At 35.9% G+C, this 14123-nt stretch overlaps 2 protein-coding genes across 4 annotated transcripts in view; one reads left to right on the forward strand and one right to left on the reverse strand.

Moving 5' to 3' along the window:
• Positions 1-3795, forward strand: part of LOC124534034 (protein spinster) — a 29389-nt gene extending 25594 nt beyond the window's left edge. Inside the window, exons 6-10 of one of the 3 annotated variants that reach the window (XM_047109668.1) lie at positions 682-943; positions 2484-2582; positions 2662-2851; positions 3019-3043; positions 3167-3795. In XM_047109668.1, coding sequence (XP_046965624.1) covers positions 682-943; positions 2484-2582; positions 2662-2851; positions 3019-3038 — 571 coding nt within the window. In that variant the 3' untranslated portion in view covers positions 3039-3043; positions 3167-3795. Of the gene's footprint in view, positions 1-681; positions 944-1333; positions 1596-2483; positions 2583-2661; positions 2852-3018; positions 3044-3166 lie in introns of all 3 variants that reach the window. The other 2 variants (XM_047109667.1, XM_047109666.1) reach the window with 2 other exon arrangements.
• A 323-nt stretch (positions 3796-4118) lies between these two features.
• LOC124534033 (ovarian-specific serine/threonine-protein kinase Lok-like) lies at positions 4119-7892 on the reverse strand. Its single transcript, XM_047109665.1, has 9 exons — positions 7575-7892; positions 7295-7424; positions 7056-7192; positions 6839-6966; positions 6604-6729; positions 6067-6270; positions 5459-5670; positions 5142-5343; positions 4119-4885 (listed from the first exon to the last, which is right to left on the reverse strand). The coding sequence occupies exons 1-9, from the start codon at positions 7762-7764 to the stop codon at positions 4610-4612; spliced, it is 1605 nt and encodes a 534-aa protein (XP_046965621.1). The 5' UTR covers positions 7765-7892; the 3' UTR covers positions 4119-4609.
• Between the last annotated feature and the right edge of the window lie 6231 nt (positions 7893-14123).

Here is a 14123-nt window from a genome sequence, read left to right on the forward strand (position 1 = left end):
ATGAAGAGTGCTGAAATCCTTTTCAAATCGTAAATTTTACACATTTAATACACTAACTCCAATTGTACTTTTAATTTTTAGCATCGATATAACACATATTAAAACTATTATTTAACCTTCACGGCTCATGATAAAATAATCACATTTCCATACACATTCAAAATTAAGGCGGCAAATGTTTGACGTTTCAAAATTTTTCCTTTTTTATTATTATTAATACCGTAAATAATAATTCGTCTAAATTTCTCACTGATGTGATTAACACTTTTTTTTCTATTAATTGTTATCTAAGATATTTATTTATTTAAAGTTGATGAAGTTAGAAATTGTACTTTTCAAATTGGCAAAAATTTGCAGTTCAATGAAAACAAAAAATGGTTTTACTGGGCACCAAAGACTCTAGAAAAATATTAGTTAGATCCAACTTATTGTTGTCCATTATACGATCTAAATTATTTTTGCAAAATACAAGTCACAAAACGTTTGATGTCACAAAATAATAGAAATAAAGAATTGAGCAAAATTTTAATTTCATTGACATAAGTAAGTAGCATCGGTGCTGAAGCTACTCGAAATAAAACAACGATAATCATTTGTAAAAGTCACGCGAGGGTTAACATATAAAACGAACACGAGGAATCATGTAATAACCGGCCTAACCCGGCGGGCATGACGCGGCAGCGTGTCGTACAAGTTCGGGCTGGTGGGCATGGCGGCGGGCGCGCTGGGCGTGCCGCTGGGCTCGGCGCTGGCGCAGCGCATGCGCACGCGCGTGGCCGACGCCGACCCGCTCATCTGCGGGTTCGCGCTGCTGGTGTCCGCGCCGCTCGTGTACTCCGCGCTCGTGGCCGTGTCGCACGTGGCCGCGCTCTCCTATCTCCTCGTCTTCCTCGGCATGCTCACCCTCAACCTCACCTGGTCCATCGTCGCCGACGTCGTGCTGGTGAGCGCCCCGCCCTCCGCGCGAGCCCTCCGGAGACGTTCCAATGAGATGTTGCACGACATGCCCCCTCTACCCCTCTACTCATGTCTGTCTGTGACTCGACGAACGTACCTCACCGTGCTTGAATCATACTAATATTAGTTAATATTCATTCGCGCAATCGAGAGCATGATCATCGATTACTATCGAGAGCCCATCGCTTGAAACTCGCATAGATCGTAGGATAAGTCGCTAAGATTAAGTCGCTCACTAGAGTATTCGCTCGCTCGAGGGAGGTCAGCGGCCGACCGTCATGCCAATAATCGTTTCAAAATCGGGATGAAATGTTCAAAGTCGGGACACGATTCGAGCGGGACGACGGTCGGGTACTGACTGAGCGTGTCGCACAAGGGTGTCGTTGGTGTTCGGCGCGCTGACCATGGCGTCGGGGCTGGTGGGGGTGCCGCTGGGCGCGTGGCTGGGCGCGTGGCTGGTGCGGCGCTGGGGCCGCGCGCACGCCGTCATCTGCGGCACGGGGCTGCTCGTGTCCGCGCCCGCCATGGCCGGCGCGTTACTGCTCACCGAGTCCTACTTCTACTCGCCCTTCGCGCTCATGTTCATTGGGGAGCTCGCTTTGAATCTCAACTGGGCCATCGTGGCCGATATGTCGCTGGTAAGATTAAGATCGTGATCGTCCTTGGTCGCTTTGAGATTTCTCTTTGATTTTTGACGTTTCGAGTCTGATTGTAATGACAGAAACTGATTCATTTCGAATTAAGGAGTGATTTGATTATTTGATTATTCAGAACAACTTTTAAGCTTACTATTGTTAATTGTTACGTAAATCAATTTATTTAATCAAATGATAACTCTCAAAGTTTGACAATCGAGTAGTCACTACAAGGAATCATTTTGTAGAGAGTAGTGTTTGGTTTCCTTAAGTATTTATTTAATCATTGCATGGGTTTTCACTTACTGTTAGTACACAGACTTATTCGCGCTTACTGTTGAACAAAATACCAAATTTGAACAGTTAAAATGCAATTCATCCATCATTTTTTAAACATTAATTGGAATTATTATTAAATGTGTTTTTTTCAATACTAGGCGCAAGTAAGTTTTACATTAATGCCACCTTGTCGCTAGCATGTTTTCATACTTATTGCTTTGAATGCCATTGAAATCAGTCAGTCATGAGTATATATTATATATAACGGTTTTTTGAGGGGACTTAAGTTTAAGAAATCGTGATTCAGTATCTCATTGGAATATTTCCTAAATAATGCCGTGGCATGAGGGCTGGTTTCAATATTTTTTTCTAAAACAGCGACATCTATTGGATATTGCATAAAATTCTAAGCACAAGTTGTTATTCGATTTGCAAAGTACCTATTTATTTCAGTAACTTTTTCATAGATGGCGCAACTGTACTCCCGCTTAAATTTAAATTTTTTTGTTGAGCGAATTTATTAATGTTCTTCATTTTTTCTTTTGATAAAATTACATTTTTAATCTGTAATAATAACATTTTGCCGTTTGTTTATTTATATTTATTTTGCAGTATGTGGTTATACCACCTAGAAGATCGACAGCCGAGGCTTTCCAGATATTGATATCACATATGTTCGGGGATGCTGGAAGTCCCTACTTAGTTGGAGTGGTGTGTATTTTATATTTGAATATAAGGAAATTGTTGTGTCAATCATTATACAATGACGTAATTTTTTTTTCTATTTCAGATATCAGAAAGTTTAAAAAAGTCATTATCACCATTACCATTTGAAGCGCCCAGCCAAATCGTGCAATTTAAAGCTCTTCAATACGCTCTGTTTGTTACCTGTTTCGTAGAAGTTATCGGGGGAATATTTTTCCTAATAACTGCCATTTACATCGTCAGAGATAAACAAAAAGTAGACAGAGCTATCGCAGGTTTGTCTTTTAACTTATACTATAAAATTAGTCAACAGTGACATTTTTAGTAATATATTATATGCTTATTAAGTTTTCTTTCTGTTATCATTATTTGAGTATAGCTTTATAAAAACGAGTTTGTAGTTTGCTTACATTACAAAATTTGAAACTTCACATTGTTTCAGTTGCTTCAAAAATAGTTTAGCCTTGGTGAGTGTATAGGTTATGTGACTAACTGGAAATAAAAGCATGGAATCGCTTCCGAATTTATATTACGCATAAAAATATTAATTATAGAACATTTTTATAATTAATTGATGTTTTTTTTTGCAGAAGCAGAGGCTCAGAGTGCTGAACCATCCCACAGTAACGCCCAAGAAGATATTATTGAGGGTGAATAAGGCAAAGTGAATCATGTCGCTCGTCAGTCGTATTAATTAGAACATAGATCTGTGGGAGCTGTGAACGTTCACACTGGTAAGATATATTTCGATAAAACTACTGGAATGTGGATGTGTATAAATATACGGTATACCTCATATTATAACATAACTTATGATCCGATCGGAATATGATAAAGACTGATTCGTAAATGCACAGCGCTTGATCGAAGAGTATGCGTATAGTAGAGTGAGATCTTAGATAGTTAAGGTTTTGGAAACTAGGCATCACATTACCTACTGGTTAGGATTAAGACATGATGTGCCTGAAATGATAATTGAAAAAATGTGTCGAGTTATATAAAATTGTTTTGATTAAATTATTTTACCAAAATAAGCCTAATGCCCGTTATTATGTCTTAATATTTATCTTCAATTAAAGGAGCAAATAAAATATAGTAGTAATAGTAGGGGAAATTGTATTTAAATTACCTCAAGCTCTTGTTACACAAGAAATAGATACAAAGTTTTGTTTTATTTATTCCGATTTATTTTGTTCATTTAATAAGTAATTTAATTTATGATAATTATTTATAAATGCAATTTTGAATGGAAAGCTACTTAAGTATTTGGAATAATCTGTTGTAGATATATTCATACAGTTTAACAAACTTGCCTTATAGAACTTCCATATGAAATAGTTTTCACTTTAGGAAACATAATATTGTATAGAATATTCATAAATACCTCTAGTAGCCTCCAGTTTGTCAATTATGTGTAGTTTTTGTTTGCAAGTTAAACTGTATAGAATATCAATCAAGACTGAATTGTTTGTTTAAAAATTCCTAATAATAATAATATAATTGTTTGTAAATATTGTGTAAAGTATGGAATTGAAAATAAATACATAATTTATTTTTCATGAATATTTTTATTGTACAACAATAATCCTGTTGTCATTATACATCATAAGAACGAACATGATAAAAAACATGGCACATTTGGTGGGTTGGAGTGGTGTAAGAGCTCGTCATACACCATAAACCTTAATTAATATTGATAACATCTATATTAAACATTACGTTATCACAAAGAGGTTTTTAAATTTAATCAAACATTAACATAGAATTTTAAAACACTAAAATTTAAGAATAAAAGGATCAATAAAACTCTTAGATATTAAATTGTCAGGTCAACAACAAAAATCAACAACATACATTGTAGTATCATCACAAATTGTATAAGAACAATCACTAAATAATTAAGACATACTTTCATTAAAATTAACCATTAAAATATTAATTATTTAAAAAAAAATGGTCACATTAGTTAGCTCAAAGTAATATAAAATTTTCTGAAATAGAAATAATCTTCTGGTAATGGTATTTATAATTGATTAATCATGTGAGCAACAGCTGTTAGTTGAACTTGTGTCATTGACATTGTCAATCTGAGGATTATAATCAACTCTCAGTTTTTTTGGGATTGGTTCGCAGGAATTGTAACTATCGCTAAGTGCTCTTTTACCAGTTGCAACTAGTCTTAGAACAGTGACATTGTCTATATTTATATTTTCTTCATCAGAGTTTGTGGATGATTCTGTCAAATAAACTTTTTCTTTTAATGCTTCTTGCGATAACAACCTTTCGGTTCTTATTATAATATCTACATCCTGCAAATTGTATAGGCATATTACAATACATAAAAATACAATGTAAGAAATCTTATTATGGGTAGCAAGTCATACTGTTTTATTGATGAATAAAAATATTAAAGAGACAGGCATTTCATATTATAAAAATTCAATTACAAAAATATTTTTCAAAGCTTTTGTTACATTTGGTAATTTTATTAATAATGAAACAATTTTTTATGTTAAATGGAAATAATCAAAAGTATTATATGAATATATTTATAGAGTTACCAACCTGCATCCAGGCATGATTCAGTATTTGTTCAAGGGTGATCCTTCTGTCAACTCTTACCGTTAGCATTTTCTTCATTAACAGCTTGGCCTGCAAACTCACGTGTTGCCAGTGCGAGTGTGAGAATCTATACTTTCCACTAAGTATTTGGTCTCTGAGTGAGATTTCCTTGTAGTCCGATGAGAAGGGCAAGTAGCCCACAAGGCTGGAAATTTTGGACCATGTATTTTAGTCATTAAAGTATCTATGTAAAAGTTCCTTCAGAAATTATATTATTTCTGTAAATTGTTCTAACTAATAGCTGATTTTGTTATACTAACCACACAAATAATATTACACCCAAGCTCCAAACGTCAACTTCTGGTCCATAACTATTCAGTCCATTGCCTCTAAGTACCTCTGGAGCTAAATACAAAGGTGTCCCACACATGGTCTTCATGAAGCTGTCTTCGCCAACAAATTTGCTGAGTCCAAAATCAGTTATTTTCACTATTGTTTCTTCTTCCTTACTCTCCAATAGCACATTTTCAGGCTGTTATGAAAATTACATTATTGATGAATTACACAAATTATATAGTAAAATGGAAAATAAATTAGATTCTAGATCATTGAAAATTAGGATTTTTCAAAAGATATCTAACAGAATAGCTAATTTTATAAAACGTTTATAGGAGCTACCTACCTCAATTCCATCAGCTGATTACTAAACTCTTGATATGTATTGTTTGAAGTGACAAGTGTTTTAATTAATTCAAAATGATTAGATACCACTCATAAATATGTATTAAAGTAAAATTTACACAATATTTAGTTGGAATCATAGGGCAATTGGAAACTTGTTTTAGAATAATATTAGAAAAAGTACTTGTAGTATACTATTACAATACATTTACATGCATTATTAAAAAAGTATATAAAACAAATTTACTTTAAGGTCTCTGTGTGTGATGCCTTGAGAGTGAAGATACTTTACAGCTAAAACCATTTGTCTGAAGAGAAATTTAGTCAGCCTTTCCGGAAGCTTCCCAAGCTTTGTGATTCTGTCAAACAGTTCTCCCCCTTGCATTAACTCCAGCACTATGTATACTGCGTCACATGAATCAAATACCTCTTCTGTAGATATTATACATGGCTGAAAGTTTTTTTTAAATAATATTAATAAATGTAAGTTTTTTACAATGGATGTGAAGAAATATTTAATTTTTATGATAAATAAGCTATGAAAAAAATATTTAATATTGTTTGTTAAGTTAATGGTAGTTAATCCTTTTGTGTAAATATAATATGATTTGTAACACAGGTTTGAAATATGCTACAATAATTGTCACTCACTTATCCATGACTGTGATATCTTTCTGGATTAGCAAAAATTCACATTTCATTGACATGGATTATGGTAAGTGTTTCAAATCTGTTTTTAGAAGATCTTTAACAAAACAAAGTAATTAATAATAAAGAAACTCACATGTCTCAGAGCCTTCATTATGTTAATTTCATTCATAATTTTTGCTGGATTATTTAAATGATTTAGCTGTCCATTTGTCAATCTACTTTTTTTAATAACTTTCATTGCATGCTTAGTGCATGCCGTCTGAAAAGCGAAAAACATTATATTACACATAATATTTAAAATTGGAAAAACCATAGCAGTTGGTACAATTTTTAAAATGCATTTAAAAATATTTATTTAAAATACAAACTTTATTATACACTAATTTAACAATGCCACAAGCTCCTTGTCCTAAAATCCTGGAAATATAATATTTTTGTGATATTTCTTTAGGTACTTTATCTTGTTCGTTTTTGAGGAGATCTTTAAATAAAAATACTGAAAATAAAAAAAATAAAAATAAAGCTTAGAATGTTGATGTGGATTTAATTTGATATAGATATTGATATCTTTATAATCTGACATACTTTTAACAAGCTGATGTGTAACAGCTATCTCATCATTGTCGTCTAGTACTCTGCTTTTTCCCTTTCCAATTTTAACACCATTAATAAAGGTACCATTGTGTGACAAATCTGTTATGATCGCAGGACTCAGAGTTTCTCTAAAATAGATAACATTTTAATTTATATATTTATAAATATTTGTTAATTCAGTATTGCAATTTTTGACGAAATATAATAAAAATAACTGAAATTATACTTACGATAAGTCTCTTTTGATAATAAAATGTTGTTTGCTAACATTTTTAATGATGTTTTCTTTTATAATATCTTTTTTCACGACGAAGGTACATGTTAACGTTCTTCCAAGAGTAAATTCAGGGTTAATAAGGTCTAAAAAAAATTGCTTAATGTAATGAATTGTCTGAAGTCTTGGGTATTTACAGTAGAAAATGGAGATTATTTTATATAATAGTAGGTAGATCTAAAATTTGTTCGTCTAACGAATTAAGGTTTTATTTCTACAAAATTAAAGAAACTTACCATAATACTCGGGCTTTTGTGTATTAGTATATTTCCAGCAATATTTTCCCGATGAAGAAACTTTGGTTGAATAAAGTCTTCCCCAAATATTTGGTATAAAAGACGGTGTGTTCGTTTGACTCCATTCAACTTGAGAATTTTGTGTTTGTGTTTGAGTATTTTCACTGTCATGTATTAAATCATCACCCATTTTGTTGTTTTGTTCCAAATGATATAATCTTGTTATTGTTAAATAATGGAGAACAAGAACTCCAGACTCAGCTTAAAAAAAGTTTGATTTGATTTGAGCGGCGGCAGCTAGTTTGACATAGACCATAGATGCATAATACAGAATATTAAATATGGATAGTCGAATATTGCTTGTTGCAGCGTCTCATTTATAAGTCATAGAGTACAGATGATTCAATTGAAGTGAAAAAGGTTCTATTCACTTTATCAAAAATATTTTCATGTTCATAAATCATATTTTTAGTAATGCATCCTTATAAATACGTTGAATGTATATCTGTCTCAAAAGTCTTGGCGACATTATAGTATGATGACTTTGTACGTATGCTGAAGTATGTTGTTGAAGTAGATAGGTATGCATAATAAAAAACTAATCAATTATTCTTTAACAAAAATGTAAACTTTCATGAGTATTCATCTAATTTAAATAACCCAGCTGCAGAGCTACAGAACGCTGCGAATGGACCTGTTGAATCAGTGTTAAGGCCCTAGTTGTGATTTGTATGTCCATATGTCTTGGAATCCTCGGCATTGTTCTATAAAAATGATAATCACGCACTAACAAAGATAATTCCTGCAGTTCGCCAAGAACTTGACAGTTTAAATGACTCAAAAAGTCGACTTCAAATAGGATAATTTTTAGTGACTTCGAAAAAAAATTTCATATTCTACCTACTTTTAAAATTAATGATATACTCTCATAATGTTTGTCAATACTTAATGTAACGCCACAAAAAACTTAACCGGTACCGATAGCTTAAAATTTATTAAATCGCTTCAAACGTCAAAATAAACAAGTCGGCCTTATTTTGTTTTGACTAGGCGCTTATCCAGCTAGAGCTACACTAACGAGCTACACTGTCGAAACACTAGAAGAAGCTGGTGTACAGGTCCTGCCGTGACCCGTCAATAGCCCGGACCTTAACCCTATTGTGCACATGTGGTATTTGTTTAAAAGACGCGTTCGTGACACAAATCAACCGCTAACGAACGACTGTTCATCAACGTGCTAAAGACAAGCTGGGAACAAATCCCACAGGAGACAATACGACACCTGGTGGAGAGTATGCCTTGAAGAATGTGTTCGAAAAAGGGGAGGACACACACGTTACTAAAAAAATAAACATTTCAACAAATCTTCAGTTTTTTTTTTTTTAAATTAGACACTTTTTCACATTGTGTATTTTAGGTTCAAAAGTCGATTTTTCCAAAAAAAAAAGAAAGTGATGTTAATTTTAGAGTAAAAAAACAATATCTGCTGTTCTTTACATTAAAAATTGATTAAATTTAATCTAAGCATTTGTATATCCCTTAAACCCATATTTTTTATAATACACTAAAAAAGCATGGTGGCCCTTATTTTGCCGGCGTCTTTATTCCGGCGTAGTGAGGTCGATGGCGCTGTACGGTGCCCCGATCTGGATAGACGCCCTCACCGCTAAAAATCGGGCTCTGCTGCGAAAGCCGCAGAGGGTCATAGCGGTGAGAGGCATCAGAGGGTACCGTACGGTGTCGTGGACTGCGGCGACACTTCTCGCGGGCGATCCGCCCTGGGAGCTCCAGGCGGAGGTGCTCGCGGAAGTGTACCGGTTCCGGGTCGAGGCGAGGGACCGCGGCGACCGTCCAGGGTCGGCGGAGATCGGGCGGATCAGGGCTCTAGCTCAGCAAGCCCTGATCGCCCGATGGCAGGAGGATCTGGGGACTCCCACGGCGGGCCTAGCGACAGTGGAGGCGATCCGTCCCCACTTGAGTCGCTGGGTCGAGAGGAAGCACGGCACACTGTCGTATAGAATGACGCAGGTACTTACCGGACACGGATGCTTCGTTAAGTACCTGCACGGGATAGCGCGGCGGGAGGAGTCACCCTCCTGCCACGAGTGTGGTGCGCCAGTGGACACGGCGTACCACACCCTGTACGAGTGTGCTGCGTGGGGGCCCCAGAGGCACATCCTTGCGGCGACTATGGGCGGAGACCTCTCGCTACCGAGCGTTATCATCACCATGCTCGGTAGCGAGGTGTGCTGGTCAGAGATGCGCTCCTTCTGCGAAAGTGTCATGTCGCAGAAGGAAGCAGCGGAGCGGGAGCGGGAAAAAAATGCCGCCGCTGACTCGCTCCGCAGAAGACGACCGGGGAGAAGGAAAAGGCGCTACGCGCATCTTCTCCCTCCGCCTCAATAGGCGCCGTAGGGACCAGGGGGGGTCCCAGTACCCTGGGAATCCCCCCTAGCTGTTGAAGGCCCGTATAAGCGGGCCGACCGTCAGGGCGTCACGGTAGCATGCGTAAGCGATCCCGTGGCGTCGGCCGAAAGACGGAGAGGGTACCGCTGGTTTTTTAGTGGGTAAACCCGGTGTGCTTGGGCGCACTCGGCGTTCAGGGCTCCGGGGAGTCCCACACCCCCCCCCCACTTTCCATCACGTGGGGGAAGCGCGCAAACCGTTTTTCCAGCGTAATAAAAAAAAAAAAAAATGGTGGCCCTTATTTTGTTTTGACTAGTATATATTGGATTTCGGTATATTAGTTGGAATTATTAGTAATAGGGCTGGCTGGCTAATGAAGGCCGTCTGGTAGGTACCATCCGCTTAAAACATATTCTACCGCTGACAGCCTGGCCATAGGACATTTTCCGACGCGAATATTCGCGCGGTGCGAACGGCGAAGCGTCTAACGACTGAAACAAACGTATAGCAATGTAATAAACGCGCTGGCGATTTGCAGCGCCACGGGAGAATTAAGCAAAGTAGTCATTAATCTGTACGGCGCAAGCCACGAATTCGGCGGTAGTCGCGGCGAATGGGTGTCGTGATCAAATGAGTGTAGCTGTTTTCGCGGCGAAAAATGAACGCAGAGGCTTTTATTGCGGAAATACTAGCTAGACCAGCTATCTGGAAGTCTGGTCATCAGAGCCATAAATTTAAGTATGTAGTGAAGAAATTTTAGGAAGAAAGAATAAATAATTCTCCGTCTATACCCCGATTTTTATTCAAATCATTCACTCCAAAATCTTTTCCATATTAGATCTTGTACCAATAATCGATTAGGCTCTATCGAGTAGATCAAGTAGCAATCATTTCGTTTAATAAAGTGTATTTTCTCCACGTGCCCTTACAGCCACACAGGTCACGGAGATTGGCGGTGCGAACGGCGAATCACCAATTCGCGCGGCGAATGTCCCGTGGTCAGGCTGTTACACAGATTCTTATCGATACCGTATTGATGAGATTAGGTTTATGAATCGTTCTTGCAGAATATTGTTTATTTTTTTGTGAAATCTTCTTTCTTATTTTATTTTCAGTACGACAACCAACAGAAGGTTCCAGCAAGATCACATAAAAAATACATTTCATAATTATCTTAACAAATGTTCTCCTTATCTACTTTACAGATAGTGTCAATATTTATTAAAATAATAAATTAAACTCAATCATGATTACAGATGAAAATTATAATACATTTTAGCTATAAATTACTCGTATTACGCGATGTAAGTAATCTGTCCCTGTGTATACTTAGATCTAAAAAATTACAGAGCGGAATTTAATGCGGTTATTTTAATAGGTAGAGTGATTCGAGAGGAAAGTTTTTGTATACCTATACATGGACAATATAGTAAAAAAACACTTATCATTTTAGAAGTTTTTAATGTGATATCTGAAACAAATTTTGTAGTACATTTAGTATCAGCATTTTTCCGTACGAAGCCGGGTCGCTAGTAGGTAATAGTTAGCTTCCGTCACCACTTAGGGTTAAATGGAAGAGACTGTCTTTAGCTGTTAGGTCATAAATATATTATAAAACGTAAACTGTCTTCACAGGATTTGATACCTTGGTTGCCTTTCCGAGGCTAACACTGAATCCCAACTCTTTAAATAATTTTTAATGGTCCTATGGCTGTGATTTTAAACATTGATGTATCGATGGCTTTACAAAGAACTAAAAATGAAATCACATTTTCATTAATTTTTGGCAATTATTTAAGGTATCGCTCCTGACAACCGTTGATGTGTTATGTGATAATAATGCTTAGTTTTCAAGAGCATTTACCATGTAAAAATCATTGAAAATAATAAGAAGTAACGTGGTTTAGCTAGCAGGATAAATATTATATTCATAGTGACTAAATGTAAGTGAGTGAGTCAAAAACTGACTATCATTAGCGTAGCAGGCGCCTGAGTAGAGTCCTCTCAAATAAACCTAGTAAAAGAATAGTTAAGAATAATTATATCCAAACCCAATTTGTGAACGCATCCCTCACCTAAATAAAATCCTTTCTTACTATTTTCAAAATAGTCATGTTACGCAGATTTACGAAACATTGGTAAAAATTTGCCCAATTTAAAGAAAAACAACTGTTATTTAATCATTTTATCAACAAACCTAAATCACGGTACTGGCATTCATCCCACAATTACATTATCTCTGAAATTATACGTAAAGAAGGATACATTTTATATTGTGTATTATTTAATTTATTTAATGACGTTGATGAAACGTATAAATATTATGCAGCTTCATAAATCTCAGAGAAGTTCACATGTTCTATTTTCACATTTAAACGAGAGATACAGCCCTTATTTAACGAGGAAAATTCTAGTTATAGATTTAATCGGGATTGAGAAAGTTTGGAATCAACTAACTTTTAATTAACGGAATCGGCTGTCACATGTCTAGTACACTGCTGCTGAGGGTCACGTGTTGGTAATAAATCGAATGAAAAAATGTGTTTTGTTTTGTGAATATTTGTTTAGTTCATTTTAAAGTTCAAACCAATCCAGTCGGCATAAAATCGTTTTGATTTTATGAATAGCGATATAAATGGTATGACATTTTTACGTGTCCATCTTTTATAAATTTTCTAAAATTATGGCATTTTAACGGCAACGAGTAAAATAAATTATAGATATTTGACAGTTTTTTCACAATACGAGCAGTTCCATTAGAGTTTGGAATTTAAATGATTGGATAGTATTTTCGAATAAATCTGATTATTTTATAAATGTGTTATTTCATTTTGTTGTTTTGGGATATATGTGGCGTAGAGAGCGTTCTTGTCATCACGGCCGTTCGACCGTACTAGTCGGTCAGTCAGGCTTAGTTCTTAGTGAAACATCACATCAATAAAATCTGTAGTCTGGTATAAAGAGAGAAGCTAAAGTCGTAAAACAGATATTAAGCTTTAAAAGCTAAACAGGCTATAAAGATTAGATTTTTATTTCAGCTTACATTTGCATTTTTATACATATCATACAATCCTCTTCGAGGGTCGTGGTGGGCCTGTTGTTAGAATACGTGAATTTTACCTTTTAACTTTGGGTTCAATTCACACTTTCAGTATAGAATTTTCATGTGCTTTTTATTTTTTGTGATGTATAATTTTCAAAATTACTACCCAATTTGTGTCGGTAGTTCATCAATAATATTTTAATTTATCAATTGAAAAAGTTTAAAAATATCGCAGTATAAATGCCTTGCTGTAAAATCGAATACCTTCTTCCAGTAATAATTTATGAAAACGTTTGTTGACAGTACGTCATTATCCACCATATAGCAGCTTTTATTGCCACTTAAGGTATCAAACTCTTAGATGATCGGGAAAAAGAACATTCCAAATCCCGGAACCCCATTGTATACCATTCTAGACAAGGAGTTATGTTTGGGAGATTCCATCCTCGCACGTGCACAATCTCTGACTGTACCGATCCACTTGAAAACTGGGATGTGCTAAAGATAACATAGGTGAACGTAGTACTCTCACAATATCTACTGTGTACACACAAAAATGCTCAAAGGAAGTAGAGCACTGTTCTAGTGAAGCTTACGGACCCTTATTATCCATTAAAATGATGAAGTGTTTACATCTTGAGTGAATCCAGAATAAATTTATTAGATACTTGTATACAAAGCCGTATAGGGTATCTTCTTACTACCCATTGATGTACCCTTGTAGCTTTGTTTGCCCTAGGCATGGTAGGATAGAATTAACTAAGGGTAAAGAGAGAGCTAGCGCTTGTTATATATGCTTTTGAGATATTCAGAGATGTAGTCTATAATGATGATGTCCTTAGCTAGTTGAGTCTGTGCGCACCAGATAGATATGTGTGTCGGATACATCGACCATCGTTGCTAGCGGTGCTTACCGGGCGAACCAACTTGCTCAAAGAAGCTCCAGTGACGCGCACGTAACGTACTCTCAATGTGATAGCAGACAGGGTTGATTTGTTTTGTTGCAGCCTGAGTGAACTCGCAATAATTGTTGCTTGGAATATATCCTTACTATATTTTAAATACTATAACTTAACGTTCTGTAACATCCAATTGAGACA

This window comes from Vanessa cardui, chromosome 12 (genome assembly GCF_905220365.1).
Source record: "Vanessa cardui chromosome 12, ilVanCard2.1, whole genome shotgun sequence".
NCBI lineage: Eukaryota > Metazoa > Arthropoda > Insecta > Lepidoptera > Nymphalidae > Vanessa > Vanessa cardui.

Coding starts and splice junctions, on each gene's coding strand:
- LOC124534033 (XM_047109665.1), bottom strand. CDS start 7,764: ATGGGTGATGATTTAATACATGACAGTGAAAATACTCAAACACAAACA. Junction 7,425..7,574: donor ACAAAAGCCCGAGTATTATG/GTAAGTTTCTTT, acceptor AATTTTTTTTAG/ACCTTATTAACCCTGAATTT. Junction 4,886..5,141: donor TGAATCATGCCTGGATGCAG/GTTGGTAACTCT, acceptor TACAATTTGCAG/GATGTAGATATTATAATAAG.